This window comes from Podarcis bocagei, assembly GCF_964188305.1.
Source record: "Podarcis bocagei genome assembly, chromosome: 9".
Classification (NCBI taxonomy): Eukaryota; Metazoa; Chordata; class Lepidosauria; order Squamata; family Lacertidae; genus Podarcis; species Podarcis bocagei.
Window position 1 is genome coordinate 61300678 of NC_138134.1, and position 20255 is coordinate 61320932.

At 42.2% G+C, this 20255-nt stretch overlaps 1 protein-coding gene and 1 long non-coding RNA gene across 4 annotated transcripts in view; both read left to right on the forward strand.

Annotated features, from left to right (window-relative positions):
* Positions 1 to 20255, forward strand: part of LOC308594380 — a 920885-nt gene that overhangs the window by 575293 nt on the left and 325337 nt on the right. The window lies entirely within an intron of this gene.
* UNC5C (unc-5 netrin receptor C) overlaps positions 1 to 20255 on the forward strand; it is a 326267-nt gene that overhangs the window by 253751 nt on the left and 52261 nt on the right. For 2 of the 3 annotated variants that reach the window (XM_081206986.1, XM_081206988.1), the window contains exons 5-7: positions 12103 to 12283; positions 15295 to 15462; positions 17648 to 17812. In XM_081206986.1, coding sequence (XP_081063112.1) covers positions 12103 to 12283; positions 15295 to 15462; positions 17648 to 17812 — 514 coding nt within the window. The remainder of the gene's footprint in view (positions 1 to 12102; positions 12284 to 15294; positions 15463 to 17647; positions 17813 to 20255) is intronic. The other variant, XM_081206987.1, reaches the window with a different exon arrangement.

Sequence of the window (20255 nt, forward strand, 5' to 3'; positions counted from 1 at the left end):
TAGACTTAAAAATGTACTAAATGAAGTAATTCACAAGGACCAAGCAGGCTTTCTCCCTGGCAGACATATGTCTGACAACACTAGGAACATTATTGATATACTGGAGTTGTTGCGAATTAGAAACACAAGGGCTGTCTTAATCTTTATTGATGCGGAGAAAGCATTTGACAACATTTCTTGGATGCTTATGAAGAAAAACTTGAAAGGGATGGGAGTGGGACGGGGGTTTGAAAATGGACTAGAAGCAATCTATTCAGAACAAAAAGCTAAATTGATAGTGAGCAATGTGGTATCGGAGGAACTCCAAATTGAAAAAGGGACACGACAGGGGTGCCCTTTATCCCCTCTGCTATTTATTTCTGTTCTGGAGGTACTGCTGAATATGATCAGGGAGGACCAGTTGGTGCAGGGTATAGTGGTCGGAGCGAAACAATACAAACTGAAAGCTTTTGCAGATGACCTAGTCATTACAGTACAGGAGCCAGAATCTAGCACAAAAAGAGTTCTTGAACTTATTTTGGAGTTTGGTCGGGTGGCGGGATTCAAGCTAAACAAACAAAAAACTAAGGTTTTGGCCAAAAATTTGACGCCTACAGAGATAGAGGGGTACCAGAGAGAGACAGAGCTAAGTGTGGTTAAAAAAGTGAAATACCTGGGGGTATCTTTGTCCACCAAAAATTTAAATCTATTCAAAGATAATTATGAAAAATGTTGGTCGGAAATTAAAAAAGACTTGGATATTTGGTCAAGATTGAAACTTACCTTGTCAGGCCGAATCGCAGCTATAAAGATGTGTGTTCTGCCAAAAATGCTATTTTTATTTCAAACCCTCCAGGTCGTGGACAGAATGGAATGTTTCGGAAAATGGCAGAAGGATATATCTAAGTTTGTCTGGCAGGGCAAAAAGCCCCGAATTAAATTCAAAATTCTAACTGACTCAAAAGAAAGAGGGGGGTTTGCCCTGCCGGATTTAAGGTTGTACTATGAGGCTGCAGCCTTCTGCTGGCTGAAGGATTGGTTTTTGTTGGAAAACACTGATGTCCTAGATCTGGAAGGGTTTGACAATGTTTATGGTTGGCATGCATACTTGTGGTATGACAAGGCGAAGGTTCATAAATTGTTTAAAAACCATATTGTCAGAAAATCAATTTTTGCCGTCTGGATGAAGTATAAGGACTTATTAGAAAGCAAGACCCTGAGGTGGTTATCACCAGTGGAAGCCAAGATCTCTAAAAAAAGGCCCAATATGGAGGCCTACTGGCCAAAATATTGGGAATTGATTGAAAGAGTTGGAGATAATTGGAAGCTCCAAAGCCAGGACAAACTAAAAAATAAGGTGCGAGATTGGTTACATTATGCTCAAATTCAAGAGGTATTTAAAATGGATAAAAAAGTGGGTTTCCAGTTGGAGAAATCGAAACTGGAGACGGAGTTACTAGAACCAAAGACTAAGGTACTTTCGAGGATGTATGACTTGCTGCTTAAATGGAACACACAGGATGAGACAGTTAAATCTGCTATGATAAAATGGGCACAGGATGTAGGACACAACATTATGTCTGAGGACTGGGAAAGGTTATGGAACACCGGTATGAAATTCACAGCATGTAGTGCCTTGAAAGAGAACATTATGAAAATGGTATACCGGTGGTACATGACCCCAGTCAAGCTGGCTAAAATATATCATCTTTCTGATAATAAGTGTTGGAAATGAAAGGAGGCAGAAGGGACATTCTTTCACCTCTGGTGGACCTGCCCGAAAGTAAAGGCCTTTTGGGAAATGATACATAATGAGCTGAAAAAGGTATTTAGATATACCTTTTCTAAGAAACCTGAGGCCTTTCTTCTGGGCATGGTGGACCGGAAGGTGCCAAAGAAGGACAGAACCTTGTTTATGTATGCAACCACAGCAGCTAGGATTCTTATCGCAAAGTTCTGGAAGACACCAGATTTACCCACACTGGAGGACTGGCAGACGCAGCTGATGGACTACATGGAGTTGGCAGAAATGACTGGCAGAATTCGAGATCTGAGCGAAGAAACAATGGAGGAGGACTGGAAAAAATTTAAGGACTATTTGCAAAAATATTATAAGTTGTTTGAATGCTAAGATTGTGCACGATTAAGAAACGTTATGCTTCTGCAACTTATTTAAGTAAATGATAAAGTAAGTATTGATGGAAAAAAAACGAGACAAATTAGAAACAAAATATTATGTTTATTAAGAGTGTTAAAACTAAATTACAAATTTTCAAAGTTGGTAACATAATAAATTTAAAGGTATAATAAGATGGGAAACAAGATAACAAATTGCTGAACTGGCTAGAACAATGAATGCAATGCCGAGAGGATGCGAGGAGGTCCAAAAGCGAATTGTCGAAGGACGTTATGAAAGTTTCTTAACTTTTTCTTCTCTTTCTTTACTTTTCTTTATATATAAAAAATGTTTCTTGCATGTTGCTATGTAAACAAATCTGTTAACCTATGGAAAGAAACGCAATAAAAATTTTTATTAAAAAAAAATAATAATAATAAAAAAACAAAACTGAGCATCTGTTACATCCAAAAAGTATCATGGGGGAATGGAGATTGAAGAGATAACCTTTCCTACTTCTTCTCCTAAAAGCTCAAGGTGGCATACATGGCTCTTCCCCTCCCCATTTTATCCTCATAACAGCCCTGTGGGGTAGGTTGGACTGAGAAACAGTGACTGGCTCAGTCAGCCAGTGAGTTTCATAGCTGGGCAGGGATTTGAGTCCTGGTCTCTCTGGTCCTTGTCCAACACTCTTTCCGCTATGCCGCACTGGCTCTACTATATTGGGGAAAAAATACACATTTCTTTTTATGACACCAAGACACATCAAATTTAAAGGTCTAGATTGTTGTCATAGCATGTAAACTGGGGCAGGAAGTGCAGAAAAATGACGACCGACTTCCTCACAGTATGTTTGAACCAGATGGCACCACTAAGAATTTGTGATTCTCTTAGTTCCTTCCAAGGAAAACCTTAACACAACCTTGGGCATTGGAGCCCTAATTGAAAGTGACATATAGTCAGTGGTAGTGTGGATCCATTTGTGTTGGGTTTCCAGAGTGGGTGTCTTTAACAGTATTGCCCTAGTGAAGAGTGCGGTCTTAGATACTCTTTAAACAAGGCCCTACTACCAGTAGTCCTCTGGGAAAGACAAGCCTGTGTTCTCTCTCTTTTCTTTCTAGGACACATACTGATCCTTCCAAAGTAACACAGCCAGGTTATTAGCAACTAATTCATTTTCTCTTCGCTTCTACTCTTTTCAAAGATGCCCGAATCTCACTGGGAGTGAGGAACGGTCTCTGAGTGAGGCAGACTCATCAAATTAACTCCTAGCAATAAGGTTATAGATCAAACATCAGTGAGATCTAAGATTAGTTAATATGCCATAAGCAGCTAAATGAAGTTTTGCATTGGAATGTGTGATTCGCTGCACCTTCAACAAGGGGATAATTGCCTCGCTAATTATAAAGGGGCTGCTTCTCCCTAAGAGTTTAATTGCAGAACATCAGCTGTAAAACTTGGTGACCCAATTGGGCTTCAAAACTGCCATTGTACTTCCTTAAATCCAGTTAGATGTGGGTGAGGGGAGGCATAGGGGGCAGTTACTGTGGTGTCGAGCAATCATATTTGCTTGTGAAGCTGGGATGAGCGTGACTCAAATTCTGCTCAGCTGGCATTGTCTGGGCAGAAAGCTCAGAGCAGCCTGGGACTTATCCAAATATGCAGCATCAGGTGGCTGCTGTGTCTAATTGATTGTTAATATAACTGCTGTTTGCTTTGTTTGATGAGAGTGGCTCTCGTTTTTTTCTCTTTTCTTTCTCTGCCGTTATCCCTTAATTGGAACTCCTGTGTGTATGCATTTCTATGCAGGTGCTCTTGTCGCCCTGGCTGTGTTTTGTATTCTGTTCAGAAAGGGGAAAGCTTTTATAAGGCGGGTGGAACGCTAGAGGCAGAGATGCCTGTGAATACTGATAGGGCAGGAAGTGGCGCTGTCACTTGCAAAGCTGTGTGACACCTATTGTGGGGCATCATCTGGAAGGTATCAGTAGGGCAGAGAAGGCAAGGAGGTTCTGCAGAGCTGCTGTGTATGTTTTAGTAGTTACAGAGGATAAGTTCAGAAACGGAAACTTTGGCTGCAGCTGAGGAATGGGTCACTTACCACTTTCCTGTTCTGCACACTGCTTCCTTTGCCCCACCTTCTGAAGACTTCCAGACCAGCGCTCTCAGCAATGGGTCACAGTCCGTGCTCTTGTTAACTCAAGGCAGACAAGGAGCAGAGTAAGAGGGCAAGAGCATAGACTGAGGAGCAATGAAGGCAAGGTGGTTCCAAAGCTCAGCTGGGTGACTTGAGTGGCGAAGAAGCCGCAGTGCCAGAAGGGGTTTCCCCCCATGAAATAAAATGAAACAGATAAGAAAGAAAGGAATAAAGGGCGAGAATCTCGGTGCTTCAAGCAACAACCTCTTGTACAGTGGTGCCCCGCAAGACGAATTCCTCGCAAGACGAAAAACTCGCTAGACGAAAGGGTTTTCCGTTTTTGCGTTGCTTCGCTAGACAAATTTCCCTATGGGCTTGCTTCGCAAGACGAAAACGTCTTGTGCTTTTTTTAAAAAGCCGCTTGAAGAGGCGCAGTTGCGACGGACCATGCTTCGCAAGACGAAAAACATCGCAAGACGAAAAGACTCGCGGAATGAATTCTTTTCGTCTTGCGAGGCACCACTGTACCTGCCACCGCCTGAAACCCCATGTGAGATAGCGCTGGGCTACTCCTTTCACTTGCCCCATTAGGCCCCCTCCTCCTGAAAGCCTCCTGCCCTTTCACCACTTTCTGTTATGAATTTCCTGGTCTGTTCAACTAGCTGCTGCCTTCCCTTGTTCCTCTCTGTTTTTTCTAAACCACCATCAGATTTTGCCCTGCCTTCTTTTGCTTGGCCCTTGCTTTTGGAATATCTTTAATGGGACTTTTGCTTCATTTCCTTCTTAGGAAATTGCCTGAATCTGCTCCCTGGGGGGATGAGGGCAGGTCCCAAATTATCCTCCTTGGATTTATTTCTATTGGGCCCTGCTTATGTCAGGTTCCTTCATTCCAGGTTCCTTTAGGTGTGTTCACCCATGATCCTGTAAACCAGTACAAGCTGTCTGTATACATGCACACTGTTTGTGTGAAAGAGTGTATGCTTGTTGATATGTATAGCTCAAATACCATGTAAATAGACTGTATACTCATTGAATGTTACAAGTGAATAACTGTACAAGCATACAGCTCACCTACTGTGGGCAGAGAAACAGCCTGCACACTCATTGAACATTATATGTGATGGATTAAAAGAGTACAGCTCAACTATCCATCTACACCAGTATACAGTGTGTACACTGTTGATATTACATGTGAAAAACTTTGAGTATACAGTTCAACTATTGTGTGCACAGATGCTCAGATTATACACTTATTGAATGTGATGTATGAACACCTTTCTTGCATGTCTCTTCTGCTTCATGGGCTCTTAACCCAGGTCCAGTTGCCTTTACCAGCTGTATTTTCTCACTGTTCCTTCCAGTAAGATCCTTTGATGAATTCATTTTAGCTCGTTGGAAGCTGTGATGATGAAATTAATTTTAGTAAACAGTTTTAACTCCCTCAATTTTTTTTTAGTCTGCTGTGTTGTATTTGTTAGTGTTTTAATTTGTTGTTATCAGCTGCCTTGAGTTCTGTTGAGGAAGGATAGGATAGAAATACTTTAAATTTTTTTTTTTTAAAAAAGAAGTATTTTCCCACCTAGTGGGGAAAATGGCAAATTCATGTTTATTAAAGTTAAGACAGAGCATGCTCGGCGGTTGTCCTGTTTTCCAGGATGGGTGCCAAACTGTTGCTTGTGTGAACAGATAACAAAGTAAAACCCTGTTATCATTTCACACTGTGAGGGTCGCCTCCATATATTGTACCTGGTGCTTCCCTGATTCTTAATATGCTATAAGGAGGAGCGTGGCTGGAAAATGACTACCTATGGAATTATGAAATTGTTTGATGCTGATAGGAGGACTGGGTTGCAGCAGGCAGAAAGCACTTCATTGCTAATTATATTGATGATCACAAAAAGTGTGCAGTGCAGCTGTTTGTGGCGCAAAGACATATGGCACGGTTAGAAGCTTGGTAGCACCTGAAAAACCCACTGCCAAACCCTTGAAGAGCTAATTGAAATTGTCTCGCATCATGATAAAGCTCATTCCACCAGACATTGTTCAATGCTTAAATTTAAATGCAAAATAAGGTTTCATTATATGATGTGCATGTATATTCTAGCAGGCCCAAATGATAGGCAAATCATTTTCTCCTGTGAGGAGGAGGAGTGTGCTTCTTTTAAGAATACAACAGTCCATGATTTGTATACAGATTTATATTTTCAAAGGTTAAAAATTAAATATACGCCACCTAATCAACTGGTGTGACTTTTAAGTAGACTATGCAAAACCTAAAACTAATTTGCTTTGCCTGCCCTCAATTCATTATTTTAACATTAAACAGTTGCTCAAAATGTTCTACAGACCTGATTAGGGCCACGCAAGGCAGCCCTTGTGACAATTGTCAGTTTTTCTCCCTTGCTGATGGCTGTTGGTCTCACATTTCATGTTGGGTGACATGTGGCAGGTTCCCTCAGTTAATTAGAACAAATGTGCCAATTATGTTAATATATCTTCCGATGCCAATCAGTGAATAATTAGAGACAACACATCTGTCTCCCACCAGGGAGTAGGAGAGAGTGAGCAAGAGAAAGCAGGAACTACAAGGTGCAAAGTGCTCTAAATTGCTGCCACAGTGGATTGTGCATTTCTTCCCTATGAATGCAGTGTCATGAAAGCCTTGCATATGCTTTAGCAATAGTGTGTGTGTGTGTGTGTGTGTGTGTGTGTGTGTGTGTGTTCACACACAGGGAGGGCATGAAGTTGCATGCAATCACATTTTCCTTAGGCTGACATATTGAAAGAATTATCCAGGTGCTTTGTTACAGTGAAAATTCTGCAACAGCACTATAATATTTATGGTGTTAGGGTGTTGGGACCCTGTGGGTATCGCAGCTGCTTCTTTATGGCCAATGGTGTGCATCAAAAAAGCAAAGGAGCTTCAGTGACTTATCTATTATGTTATCTCTGTGCATGAAAGGTGCTCTAGCCTTTGTGGGCTAATTGTTCCCATATTGAAGATGTAGGTGAGGAGGGTGAGAGAATATATATATGCATCTTTTAGCATGAAATTTTGGCATGGTTGAGAGATACGTTAATATTTTGCTCTCATTCAAAACTCCTTCAGTGTGATGTAGCCAGTGTGGTGTAGTGGTTAAGAGCAGTGGACTCGTAATCTGATGAACCAGGTTCGCGTCTCCGCTCCTCCACACGCAGCTGCTGGGTGACCTTGGGCTAGTCACACTTCTCTGAGGCCTCTCAGCCTCACTCACCTCACAGAGTGTTTGTTGTGGGGGAGGAAGGGAAAGGAGATTGTTAGCCGCTTTGAGAATCCTTTGGGTAGTGATACAGCGGGATATCAAATCCAAACTCTCTTCAGTTTCCTTTTGTGTGAGCCATGACTGGCTTACCACAAACAAGAAAATATGTGAGCTCCTAGTGGGGAGTTTGTGGCTGCTTTGCTCCTGTGGTTGTTATGTGGTTGCATTGCACTAAGTTAAGCTATGGCTTGTGTTACTGTTGCATCCAAACCCTGGCTCTTGTTCCATACACTCTCTTCCAGACTAACTGTGAGCTGTGTGTCCTATGGTTTACAGCTCAAAATTTGTCTGGGAGAGTTAAACCATAAACATGAATTCAGGAAACATTGTTAAGTCAAACCATGGCTTGGCACAGCAGCAGAATGGCCAGTAAAGGACCAAAACAGCTGCCATGTTTTCTTTGGGAGCCCACACATTTGCTCATTCATACTAAGCCATAGTTTAGCTCTGTGTTACGTGCAAACAAGGACAGTAGGGATAAAGAAATCCTGCTATCAGAGTCAGAAAACCTGGATTCATAAGCAGATGTGTTATTTGCATATATATACCAGTTGCAATAACCTTCTTTTTAAAAATAGCAGCTGTGCAGGGCCCTGATCCAGATTGGCTCCATGGTATTGAGTAAGTAGGGCCTTAACCCTTTATCCATGGCACAACTGTTCTGTTAGAACAGAAGCTTCAATTAGCACCAAAATTAGAGGATATAAATCTGATGACATCACAGGGGTGTCTAATCTAAAGAAGCATAAAGCATAGAAATATAATAATATGGAGCTCCTAAATTACTGAAATATGTGAAAATATAGATGAAGCAGGACTTTTTATTGCAAATTGTCCTTCATTTTCCTGAGGTAATTGCAATGTGCATTTTCTATCTGGAGCAATTGTTGTTTGCCTTATATAGTACTATTACCAGTGGCATTATGACTCTCTCATTTTTTAAAGGCCCTACAAGTAGATCTGGTGGTTTTGGTCAAAGCCCCAAGGAGCTTTAAATGCAATATCCTGTCTTTTATGATAAATTATACACATAAAACAGTGGCAAATGGTTTGAATTTTTATCCTCTGAGTGTGTATCCAGCATTTTAGAAGAAATTATAACAGAGCTCTGATGAAGAAGGCATAGCAAGGCTTGATTTTGAGAAACATTATGAAAGAGATGGAACCATAGGAGGGAAGTTAGCCTAAGGTACAGGAGAAAATGGCAAACATCATTAGAGAGGTTTTTCCAATCATCTTCTTTTACGTGACTCTGCCCCATATCTCAACTCCATCTTGTCTTTCTTGTGGCTTTGTGCAGCTGTGCTTACGTTATCTGGGTTCTCAACATACCTTGAGCCAGTTTTCCTGTATTATTACATCTACAATGGGCAGTATTTGGTTTTACTGTACTTTTAAATAAAGTTAATTTTGTACTTCATTTTGTACTCGTACTCATTCACTTGGGAGTAAGCCCCATCAAACTCTGTAGGACTTATTTCGAAGTAGATATGTATTGGGTTACATCATTAGTGATTGCTTCTCTGTATTTAGTTTCCATATTTGAAAAGCACTGTCATTATATTGGTATGATTTTTGCAGCAAAGTGTGCAAAGTATTTTGGTTTCCTTGTACTTTGTGGTAACAAGTATGTAAACAACAACAACTAAGTATCATCCTTCTTTAACAAATAAGGATCATAGATAAGTTTGTTATATAGAAGTCCATTTCATTAAATTCTGTTGGACACCCCACCATATCACTAGGCAGAGGGAGGTAGCTACCTTGGGTACAGATGTCAGAAAAAGGAAGCAGTTCTGCCACCATCTGCTGAGTCTCTTAACTCAGTGTTTCCCAACCACTGTTCCGCGGCACACTAGTGTGCCGCGAGATGTTGCCTGGTGTGCCACGGGAAAAATTAAAAAATTCGAAAGATTTTTTTTTTAAAAAAAGTCAAATTTTCGATTGGGGCGCCGTCACTAGATGACCCCTGGGGTTCCCTCCCTCCCTCCCGCTCTGCGCCTCCCTCCTCCTCCTCCGGGGAGGCCCTTCCTGGCTCTCGGCCAAGGCTTGGCAGCTGCCACTCACTCACTCGCTCGCCCACCCATCCCTCCATCCCTGCACCCGGCCTCTCCCCCTCCGTCCCCGGTGTGGGGGCTGCCGGGATCCGTAGTCCCCTCGCCCTTGGGCACCGCGCCCGCGCGGGGTGCGCGAACTACGTTTCCCAGCGTGGCCTGGCGGGCCGGGCATTTTGTTTGAAGCGCTCTTCTCCCGGCCATGGAATGAGCGCAGCGGCGGCGGCTGGGCGGGCAGGGGCTCTTCCGCACAGACCCCGCGCAGCCTGCCTGCGCCCCTGCGGAGATCGGCCGGCAGGATGGAGCCCGGGGATCCCCGCGGAGGCGGAGCGGCGGAAGCGGAGGCTGCCCCCCAGGTAGGGCTGCGTCGGGGGGGGTGTTATTTTTGCAATGCTGCATCCGCGCCGGAGGGGACTCATCGGACTGCGGGGAGACCCCTTGGCGGGCGTGCAAGGCAATGCATGCGTGCAGGCGTTGCATGGAGTGCAGTGCAATGCAATGGCAACGCGGCGCCCTGCATGCATGCATGCAACTTCCACCGGCGCTCCGGACTTGGCAGGTGAGGGGGGTCCCCAGTGGGCGGCAGAGAGAGCTGGGAGGGCGAAGGGGAGCCGGGGGGGAGCAGCGCTGCTCCCCGAGCCGAGCCCGGGGGGAAACTTCGGCGTCGTTGCGCCGGGTGTTGGAAGCGGAGGCTGGCGGGGGCCCCTCACCTGCAAAACCTGGCCGCCTCTCATATATTTCGTGCATTGCATTCATCGCCCGTTTTCTCCTCCAAGGAGCTCCCGGGGGCGCGCGTGGTTCTCCCTGTGTTATCCTCGCAACAACAGCCCTGCGAGGTGGGTCAGGCAAGTGGCCCAAGGGAGCACCCAGGGATTGTCCTGGCCAGGTGGGGTGATTTGAACCCTGCTCTCTGCCCGGTCTTCGTCCTCATTTAGCCCCCACATGTGCATGACTGTGCATGACTGAGGTTTTCCCCCCTCGTCTTGGCTATGGTGTGAGTCTGTGCTGTTAATTAATGGGGTTCTGCCTTCGGAGAAGATGAGCCAGCCCTCAAGGAGGTGATTATGTAATTTGTTAGCAATTCATGTCCCTCCCGGCGTGACGCTGCGCGCTGACGTCACGGGGCTGTAATGGTGGTGTGCCTCGAGATTTTTTTCATGAAACAAGTGTGCCTTTGCCCAAAAAAGGTTGGGAAACACTGTCTTAACTAGCCTCTTCTACACCTCTTAAGCTACTCAGCTGCCTTTAGGCACCACAGTGGTGAGGATTGCAGGTGATGTGCATGCCTACCTATGGACAAGGCTTTGCACATTCACACCAAATGATCATGTATGGGATAACATAGAACACTCGGTTCAAATATGCATATTCCTGCCTTGGAGTAATCATTCCTTTGGTGGGACTTAACTGGTTCTAGCAAGGCATGAATCAAGCTTTGTGTTACTGAAAACGGGAGAGGCTTACTGCCTATATGCTCATAGTGTTTTCTGTGACTGAAATAAGATGGAGCAGGCTTCGTTGGCTTCCAGTCTCCTTGGGCAGATGTTCAAATGGTTTAGGGTAAAGGGGATGTTTGTCAGGACAAACCGGGTCTTTATTAGTAGTGAGACCCTTCTGTGTTCCATTGGGTTGGCCAGGGGCTGAGAATATTTCTGTTTTTCTTCGTTTCATTAAATTGCTGGGCACAAATTCCAATGATCCAGTGACATGAAGGCACCGCTTTGATCCATCCTGGGTCTCTAAAGCATGCTCAGTTCAAAAGCAAATAAGCCACTGAATGTTCAGCCAAGTTATGCTAGACTAGCTTACCTCAGGCAGCTCTGGGAGAATGGGGTGCTTCTCTGGAGTGGAAATGAATGGAATATTGTATAGCTAGAGACGCATGTCTATATCTTTAACTATTTCCCTCTGTTTGTCTACAAACATTTTTTTAAATGTTCGTATAAAGATTAGGAGTGTTAAGTTGCAACTGTGGCTAATATGCTTGTAGCATATATAGTAGAATCTATGCACACATTATCCTTGTTTTTACATCTGAACACAAGATGTTTTACTTGTAAAATGCTTTGGGTTTATGTCTACAAATGTAATATGTGAGGGAGGCAGATTTGCAAGCCTATAGCATTGTGAGCACACTCAGCCAAGATGCATCATTTATTGTAACATTCTTTGATTCTATCTGTATTGTACATTTTTATTGCTAGACACTCTAAGAGTATTGCCGAAGGGCAGGGTAGGAATGCAGTAGTTCCCCTACACATTTTGCTTCATATTTTCCTTTTCAAGAGGCCTATTGACTTACATTTATATATGCAAAAGCTCAGAGTGCCATCTGTTTCTGTCTCTTGGTGGCTCTGTATGTAGACAATACTGAGCTAGATGGACCAGTTTTTTGATTCCGTATAGAGCAGCTTCCTACATGTCTAGTCTTCCTGATATAGATATTAATTTTAAAAAAAACTCCACTGCATGCTATTTCTGGTAGGGGCTGCTGACCTTCCCTGTGAATCTCAACAGGTAGAGTGGCTGAAAAATGAAGAGGTGATTGATCCCGTTGAAGACCGGAATTTTTACATCACTATTGACCACAACCTGATCATAAAGCAGGCACGCCTCTCTGACACAGCCAATTATACTTGTGTTGCCAAAAACATTGTGGCCAAGAGGAAGAGCACGACTGCTGCTGTCATTGTCTATGGTAAGGGGAAATGGTTTTGCCTCACAATGAAACTACAGCTTGATCTACCAAATTAAGACAGTGAGTTGTACCATCCAGCTGGCTATTTCTCTCCAGGCAAGCAGAATATGCACTTGATCACATGGCTGTCAGCTAAAATGTATATCCCTTGGAAAGACCTTCTTGGACAAGGGGGACATATGTGTATGTGTATTTAGGAATTTATATTTTGCCTTTTTGCAAATGACTAACGGTGGCTAAACTAATCAATAGCATTAAAACAACAGCAGCAAATAACAAAATCTGCAGATTAAACAAAGATAACCATAAAAACAGTGACACTAGTGAGCCATTAAAACAGTTTGAATTAGAGTAGTTATCCTGAAAAGCAATCAAATGTCATTAAAACACTAGCAGAACACAATGGATATCTCTTCTCCAATAGCCACTTGCCCAACCAAAGATTGTACTTGATGGAGAGATCAAATGACCCAAACTGGTCTATAGACCTTGTCACCAACTATTTTTTGGACTAGCACTGTGTGGAATGGAATAAATCACAAAGGTTCTTGCCCTCTTCCCCTCCTCCCCAAACACAAAGACTGTGGACAATTGGCAAATGTTTCAGCATCTCAAATTTCACTGCACTAGCTATGGCAGTGTTGTCATAAAGCTACACTGATCCTCTAAATCATGAAGTCTTCTGCCTCATCACATAATCCAGGCAAATCCATCTATGCAATCCACTTATTAAGCATCCCTACATATAATGCCCCCAGTGCAGAACTGCCATACCACATAGAGGTTTCCCAGTTGGCTCCATGTGGCTGGAACAATGTACGTATAAACTGTCCTTTGTTGTCTACTAAAGTGAGAAAAGTATTGTGAGGATAAAACCTAGCTCTAATGGTACCATAGATGATCCTTGTTGCTTTTATCACAATCAGTTTAATTACAAGACAGATTATGCTAGAACTTTTATTTTGCAGGTAAGGCAGCAGTTTCGCTTAATTGTAAGCAGTTGTCTCAGCGAAGTCACAGTGAGGGCTTTTCTTTCCTCTTTCTGTGAGGAAAATGGTTGAATACAGCTAATTAGCAGTATTTGTGATACAAAGGAGGCCCAACAGACGCACACAGCATAGTTCAGCTGGAGAGCACAATAGCATGCAGGAACAGAAGCAAGACTCAGCACACACTAGATATAATTATTCTTTCCAAACACAAAGAGTTTGACTAGGTAGGTGGAACTTCGTCACCTGTTGCTGAAATGCTGTGAGGAATAGGGGACTGGAGTTGAAAACCTGATAAGCCTACCTAAGATACTTTTTGCATGAGCTCACACCTCTGTGACAAAGACTGTCAGTGAATTAAGGAAGACAGCCATTCAATCCTATACAGAAGCCAGTGGTCAAGGTTGTTGGAGGCTAAGTTCAGCAACATATAGAGGGCCTTATGCTTTCTACCCTTGACCTACGGCATGCTGCAAATGAGGATAGGCACCGGTGCAGGAATGAGTAGAGCAAAGGTGCACTGAGCTATTTTTGTTTTCCAATAGAGCATGTAGAGAATGGTGTTTTTGTTTGCTAGTCACACTGGATACCAGTTATTCCCAGTATCAGAGGCTGTATGCATCTGAAAACCAGTTGCTGGAGAACATGAGTGGGGAGAGTGTGATGGTGCTCATACTCTGCTTGCAGGCTTCCCATGGGAAGCTGGTTGGCAACTGTGCAAATCAAAGGCTAGGCTAGGTAGGTCTTTGGTCTGATCCAGAAGGAGTCTTCTTACATTCTCATTTTTAATCAAAACACAGTGAGCTGAAGAAATTAGTTCTTCTTGTTACTGTGGAATGCTGACGTCCCATGCCTTGCTTTTTTCACATTTCATTACCAAGGCATAAAAACGGAACCAGTGGGAATATGCAGTCAATACTGCCTTTGGCCTGCAAGAATTAGAGCCTAGACTCCATATTACATTCAACATGTGAGAGCAGCCTGGCGTTCTGCTGTTGAGAAATCTGAAGGCTTCCTAGGGAAGAGATAAAGGGAGATAAAGAACTTATAAAGAGAAAGAGAGGTGACTAAGAGCACATTTTCTGTCTATGTGGTTGCATTCATTTTCAACTTTCTCTGCCTCAAGGCAGGACAACCTTCAGAATTCTCAACAGGCTGTTGTCACGTGGTAAGCATTAATATTATTATACTAATTATTAAATTTCTATATTATTCTTCATCCAAAGATCATAGGGCAGTTTACAATATGAAAACATAAACATATATTCCATAATAACAAACTAAAACAATACACGCACAACCCCAACATATACAGTTTTATAGGCCACAGATTGTTTAATTAGCCAAAGGCCTGCAAGAAGATGAATATTTTTGCCTGGCACCAGGCAAGATAATAAAAATAAAACAGATAAAGTAGTTAAAACAATATAGCACCCTTGCTCCTGGCAATTGTGAGCTTCATCAGAGCAGTCTGGAAGTCCATCTATCTCTGGGAAGGGTGCATTTTAGTGGCATGCCATATAACGCTGTTTAAAATTGGGAAGGGGAGAAAAGTTAACTGATAACAGAGTAGTGAATTAATGCTCCCTTAGAAAAGGAATTTTGTAATTAGGGTTGGTACATCTACTAGGGGAGGGATACATTACTCATTTGCATTTGCTGATTCATTTAATTAGAATTCATAAATTGTGTGCCAGTGTTCCACATATCAGCTGGGATGGAAATAAAGATCAGTTGAATCACTACCCTAATTGTAGTGCACTTAACTGAGGAGTTTGGCAGGCTGTTGGAAACCAAAAGGGAAATTGCATGCAATACATAAGAGTGAAGAGCTTCGGCTTTTAAGAAGCACCAGTTCATGTGTATAGATAACTAAAGCTCCAACATTCACCATACCTGGCTTAATAAAGAGGCCAACACACTACATGAAATAGTAAAAGCATTAGGATTCCTGTGAAATATCAGTGTTCATTGACTTATATACCCTGCCTTTGAGCCTTCTCGATTTCTCTGTCTTCTCAGTCAATGGAGGATGGTCAACCTGGACCGAGTGGTCTGTCTGCAACAGCCGTTGTGGAAAAGGCTCCCAGAAGCGCACAAGAACCTGTACCAACCCTGCTCCACTCAATGGAGGTGCCTTCTGTGAAGGCCAAAGTTTGCAGAAAATAGCTTGTACCACATTGTGTCCAGGTATGTCAAATATAACTCTGATGGGTCCACTTCTGTATATTTTGTTTCAATCTTGTTCTTCTAGCATCAAGCTTTGGGGAGATAACTGTTTTCTTGTTCCCCCCTCCCCTCCCTTTCAGCGGGTAAATGTTTCATTCTGTTATATAAATGCACAGAATGGTGTGCAAACAGCAGTAGGTTCATTCCAATTATTGCACAAAGCTTACCCGCCATCTCTGTTCTTTGTAATTTGCAATTTACGTAACATTTCAAAGCTCAAAATCTTAAGAGACTTAAGTCTTAGCTCTGTTGAAATCTCTGGAAGTAAACTGGAATTTAAGTATATAAAATGATTCTGAGCAGTAAAGCTGAAAACAATATTTTAAGCTCTTGGGTGAAGACTTTTTTACCTGCCAGGACAAACAAGGGCATTCAGAGAGGAACTTTCCCCCCTTCTTGCTACATTTTGGCCACCTTGCTCAAAGACTTGATATCATCCTGCTCACTAGAGATTTGATATTTTTGAATACTTGTCGATATATTTTGTTTTAAAGCATATTTTAGATATTTTGTTTTTGTAAACTGCCTGAAGATATTTTTTTTATAGTAAGCAATCTATAAATTGACTAGTAAAGAACATAATGAATAAATAGAGACTGGTAAACTCTCCACATCTCATTTGGGATTGATCTGCAAAACAAAATAAACACAAAGAAAGAACTTAGATAATTTTCTGAACCAACACAAGTCTCTGAAAATGACCCATCCTACCTATCTCCATCAGACCCAGAAAACACACACACACACACACACACACACACGTACCTGGCCAGTGACAACATGAACCGCAGTAGTATGTGGGGAAATGGGATATGGGGAGGTCTGTCTACCTTCCTATCTGTCACCATGACTTTCTGGCCCTTGATAGTTGTAGTAACCGAAGCAATAGCACTTGGAATACTACAAATCTCAAAGACCACTGTGTGTCTCTCCCTAGTGCACTGTTATGTAGGGCTCTAATATGATGGACAAAGAGAGGGCAAGTGTCCAACTTCCCATCTCGCTATGTGCTTCAGTTGCTTGTGATACTGTTGATGTTGTCCAAGTATGCAAAAGAAACAGAGAGCATGTTTGGCAGAGGAAACAGCCTAAGGGCAACAGTGTTTGGGAGTCAAGGAGGGTCAGAAATTTAGTGTCACTTCTGCATCTGTGCTCAAATCTTGTGTGTTTGGATGGGGTGGCAAGTGAGAATTATGGTTCAGCTAATCAGGATTATTAAATCTAATGAGTGACACAAACTCTAATGATGAAGGTGGTAGCCCGGCAGCTTGATATTAGACTGCTGCTTCTCATACTACAAGCATTTGTTAAAGCAGAAAGTCATCACTGTGGATAGTTGGGCTCAATCTTATCATGAAGTCAGTGACCGCATCAGAGTCACTGATTGCTTCCATATACGCTTCATATTGGATGTTAAACATGATTTATGTTTGCACAAAGTTTGTGGAGGTGTTATACAACGTTAGCTGTTAGATTTCGTCCTATTTGTTTGCAGTGATGCTATATGTCACAGTGTCAAGCAATTCTTATCCCACCACATTCTCCTTCACTTTTCTTTGCTGTAAAAAGTACAGATTTTTATTTGGAAGAGGGTTTGTTGTACAACCCGAGTTTGCACAACCTGAATTTTCTGGGATGCATTAAATCCCACCCAACAAATAGTGGGAATCTGGAAGTGTGCACTGAATCAGAGTGTTAGTAGCCAAATAGAAAGGGCTGCATATGTACATGCGCTAGCAGCTTTCTGGGTGGAATTTGCTGTCCTTGAGCAATATGAATTTAATGTCAGATCACCGTAAGACTTCATTACAGCATGGCACCCCCACAATCTTGGCTGTTCCTTAAACAAATAAGGCAAATGGTCCAGAAACAGACTGAAACTAAGCCCTTTAATATAGGCTTCAGAGTATTTTCAGACTAAAATAAATATCCTTGATATTGCATGCTCTGTATTTTGGACAAATAAAATATCGGCTTTCTCAAATGTTGTACCACTCTTCGTGCACAGCAGATTCGCATCTGGATTTTTTAGGGTTTTTTTAAAAAAAATGACTTTATAAACAAGTCTTTATTTGCATCTCTGCCTCTTGCCTCCCTCCCCTTCAAAATTGATTTATTTATTTATTTTACTTTTTTTCTGGAACAGTAGATGGAAGGTGGACACCGTGGAGTAAATGGTCTACCTGCGGAACAGAGTGTACCCACTGGCGCAGGAGGGAATGCATGGCCCCAGCACCAAAGAATGGGGGCAAAGACTGTGAAGGCCTTGTCTTACAGTCCAAGAACTGCACAGATGGTCTGTGTATGCAGAGTAAGTAGAAGTACATGAATGCAGCTACACTGGCAATGTGATTTGTAGAAGAAAGAAACCTGCTGGAAAAAAAAAACAATTAAAGATTCAATATTCTCATACTATATTGCTGGAGTGGATCCAAAAAGGACCCTCCACTTTATGACAACAGAGCGGTGGATGGGAAACCCACAATCCTGCATTTAAAACATTTGGCAGAAGTGTCAGGAAAATATCCTGCTCTGTGCTCCATTTGGGAAGAATTTCGACTGAAGCTTGCTAGGCATGGGAGGCCATGCTTCCTTAAAAAAAAAAAAAGGTGCACAATTGCATGAGGGTTTTAACAGCAAATCCTTCATATTTTTATTTATTTATTTTTCCATCTCTCCTTAATTTCTCCCTCCTGGGATTTGGACTTGCAAGCTTCAGTATGAGACCTGGCAAAGTTCTTGTGTGTTTTCTAGGTCTTGAGTACAACTGGAACCTGAACAAATCTCAGTCTGGAAGTGCCTTTAGGCACTGGCTGGACTAAAGTTCCAAACTTTATTAGATAAGTGCTAGTTTCTGCTTAGTGTATACCTCTATGGGATTGGTGTGGGTCTAGTCCTGCATGAGGATTTTTTTAAAGGAAAAACTGTGGTCATGGTACTAGATTTCTGTTGGCTCCTGTTCCTAAATACCTGTTTAATGACATATTCATTTAGGCTACAATCCTCAGCACACTAATGAGGGATTAAGCCCCATTGAACAAAGTGGGATTTTCTTCCAAATAGGAATCCAAGAAGCCGCCATACACCAAGTGAGACCAGCTCCATCCAGCTCAGGGTTTCCCAAACTTGGGTCTCCAGCTGTTACTGGACTACAACTCCCATCATCCCTACCTAGCAGAACCAGTGGTCAGGGATGATGGGAATTGTAGTACCAAAAAAACAGCTGGAGACCCAAGTTTGAGAAACCCTGATCTAGCTCATGATTCTTCATACTGACAGCCAGCAGCTCTCCAGGATTTCAGGCAGGGAATATTGCCAGCTCAAACTGGATATACCAGGGATTGAATCTGGAACCCTTCAACATGCAATGTGCATACCTTACGACTGAGCTACAACCCTTCCAAAGTAAATGTGCACTGATAGGCTCACATATTTAGGAGTCAAAACCTTTTGAACAAGCTTCCAAATAAACATGCATAGGATTTGTACTGATAGGATGTATACAATGGGCAGTTTTCACTGGGCCATGGCAATGGTATAATAAGAGTGATCATTGCCTATGGGCAACACACATTAACTTTTTCTGCCCAAATATAACCACTGTTCAAATAGATTGTGAAGGCTTTTGAAGCACTGCAAAGACTTTAGGGTGATGCTTTCCCCCTCCCTCCCTTTTTGGTTCAAGTTACCTCAAAGGTAACAAAAAATAATTTCATGTGATTTTTTTCGGACAATATCTGTTCTTGTCAGCCATCTTGCAAGGTTGTCTGCAGTTCATCAGTGTATGGGAAGGAGGCAAGAAGCTTATGACTTTAGAAAAAAAGCATATTTTTGTAATTCTGAGTGGGGGGCAGGAGAATATCTATTCTTAACTTAATTTCCTGACAGTATGTCTTGGAGATAGAAGAGATAATGTACATATAACTCTGCTGGTGTGAATGGACCATTATGACAAATTAGCACGGAAATATATCTCCTTCATTTCCAGCAGAGCTTTACTGCCAGATTATATTTAGACAGGTGTGTGTCATCTTTGTGCGCGTGCAGAGTCATTTAAGCAGAAATATTATTATTTTTTGGGGGGGGGGAGATTTTTATGTGACTGAAGAATAAGAGCCCTATAGGAATGTCATTATTATGTAGATAGTATATTGTTTTTTATGCTATTGGATACAAACCTATATTATTAGCCATAGGATGGAAACTTTCATGACTTGGTCCAATTTACGATACTGGCTTTGGGTTCAGATTCTTCCTCAGATTCTTCCTCAGATACAAGCTAGGTGAGTAATGTTGGGCCTAGTAGTAGTAATAGTGAATGGAAGATCTTAGCCATCTGGAATGTACTTGTGATAGAATACACATAAAAAAGAAGTTAATCCTCTTATACACAGCCAGGGATATGTAGCTGCATAAATAAATACAGATGTCCTAAAAAAACATTGCTTTGTATCTACAAGCCTTTTCTCTTCCAGTCCATTATCTGCTACAGTAACATCACTCAGGCAAATCAATAAGCTCTTTCATTCACCTAGCCCTACTCCTGTGTAAAGAAGCAGTCAGAACTGCTATCGATTTCTTTGCGGATAAAAACTGTGGAGGTTTCCTTGAGCCCCTCCGCCCCTCAAACCCTCATAATTATAGTATTTTTCACCCAAAGCTGTAGTTTCTGCTTACCGCTAACTGTGGTATTTCTGGTGCAACTTGGCTGTCACATTTATTCAGACTAATGATCTTGCCAGTACACACACTCT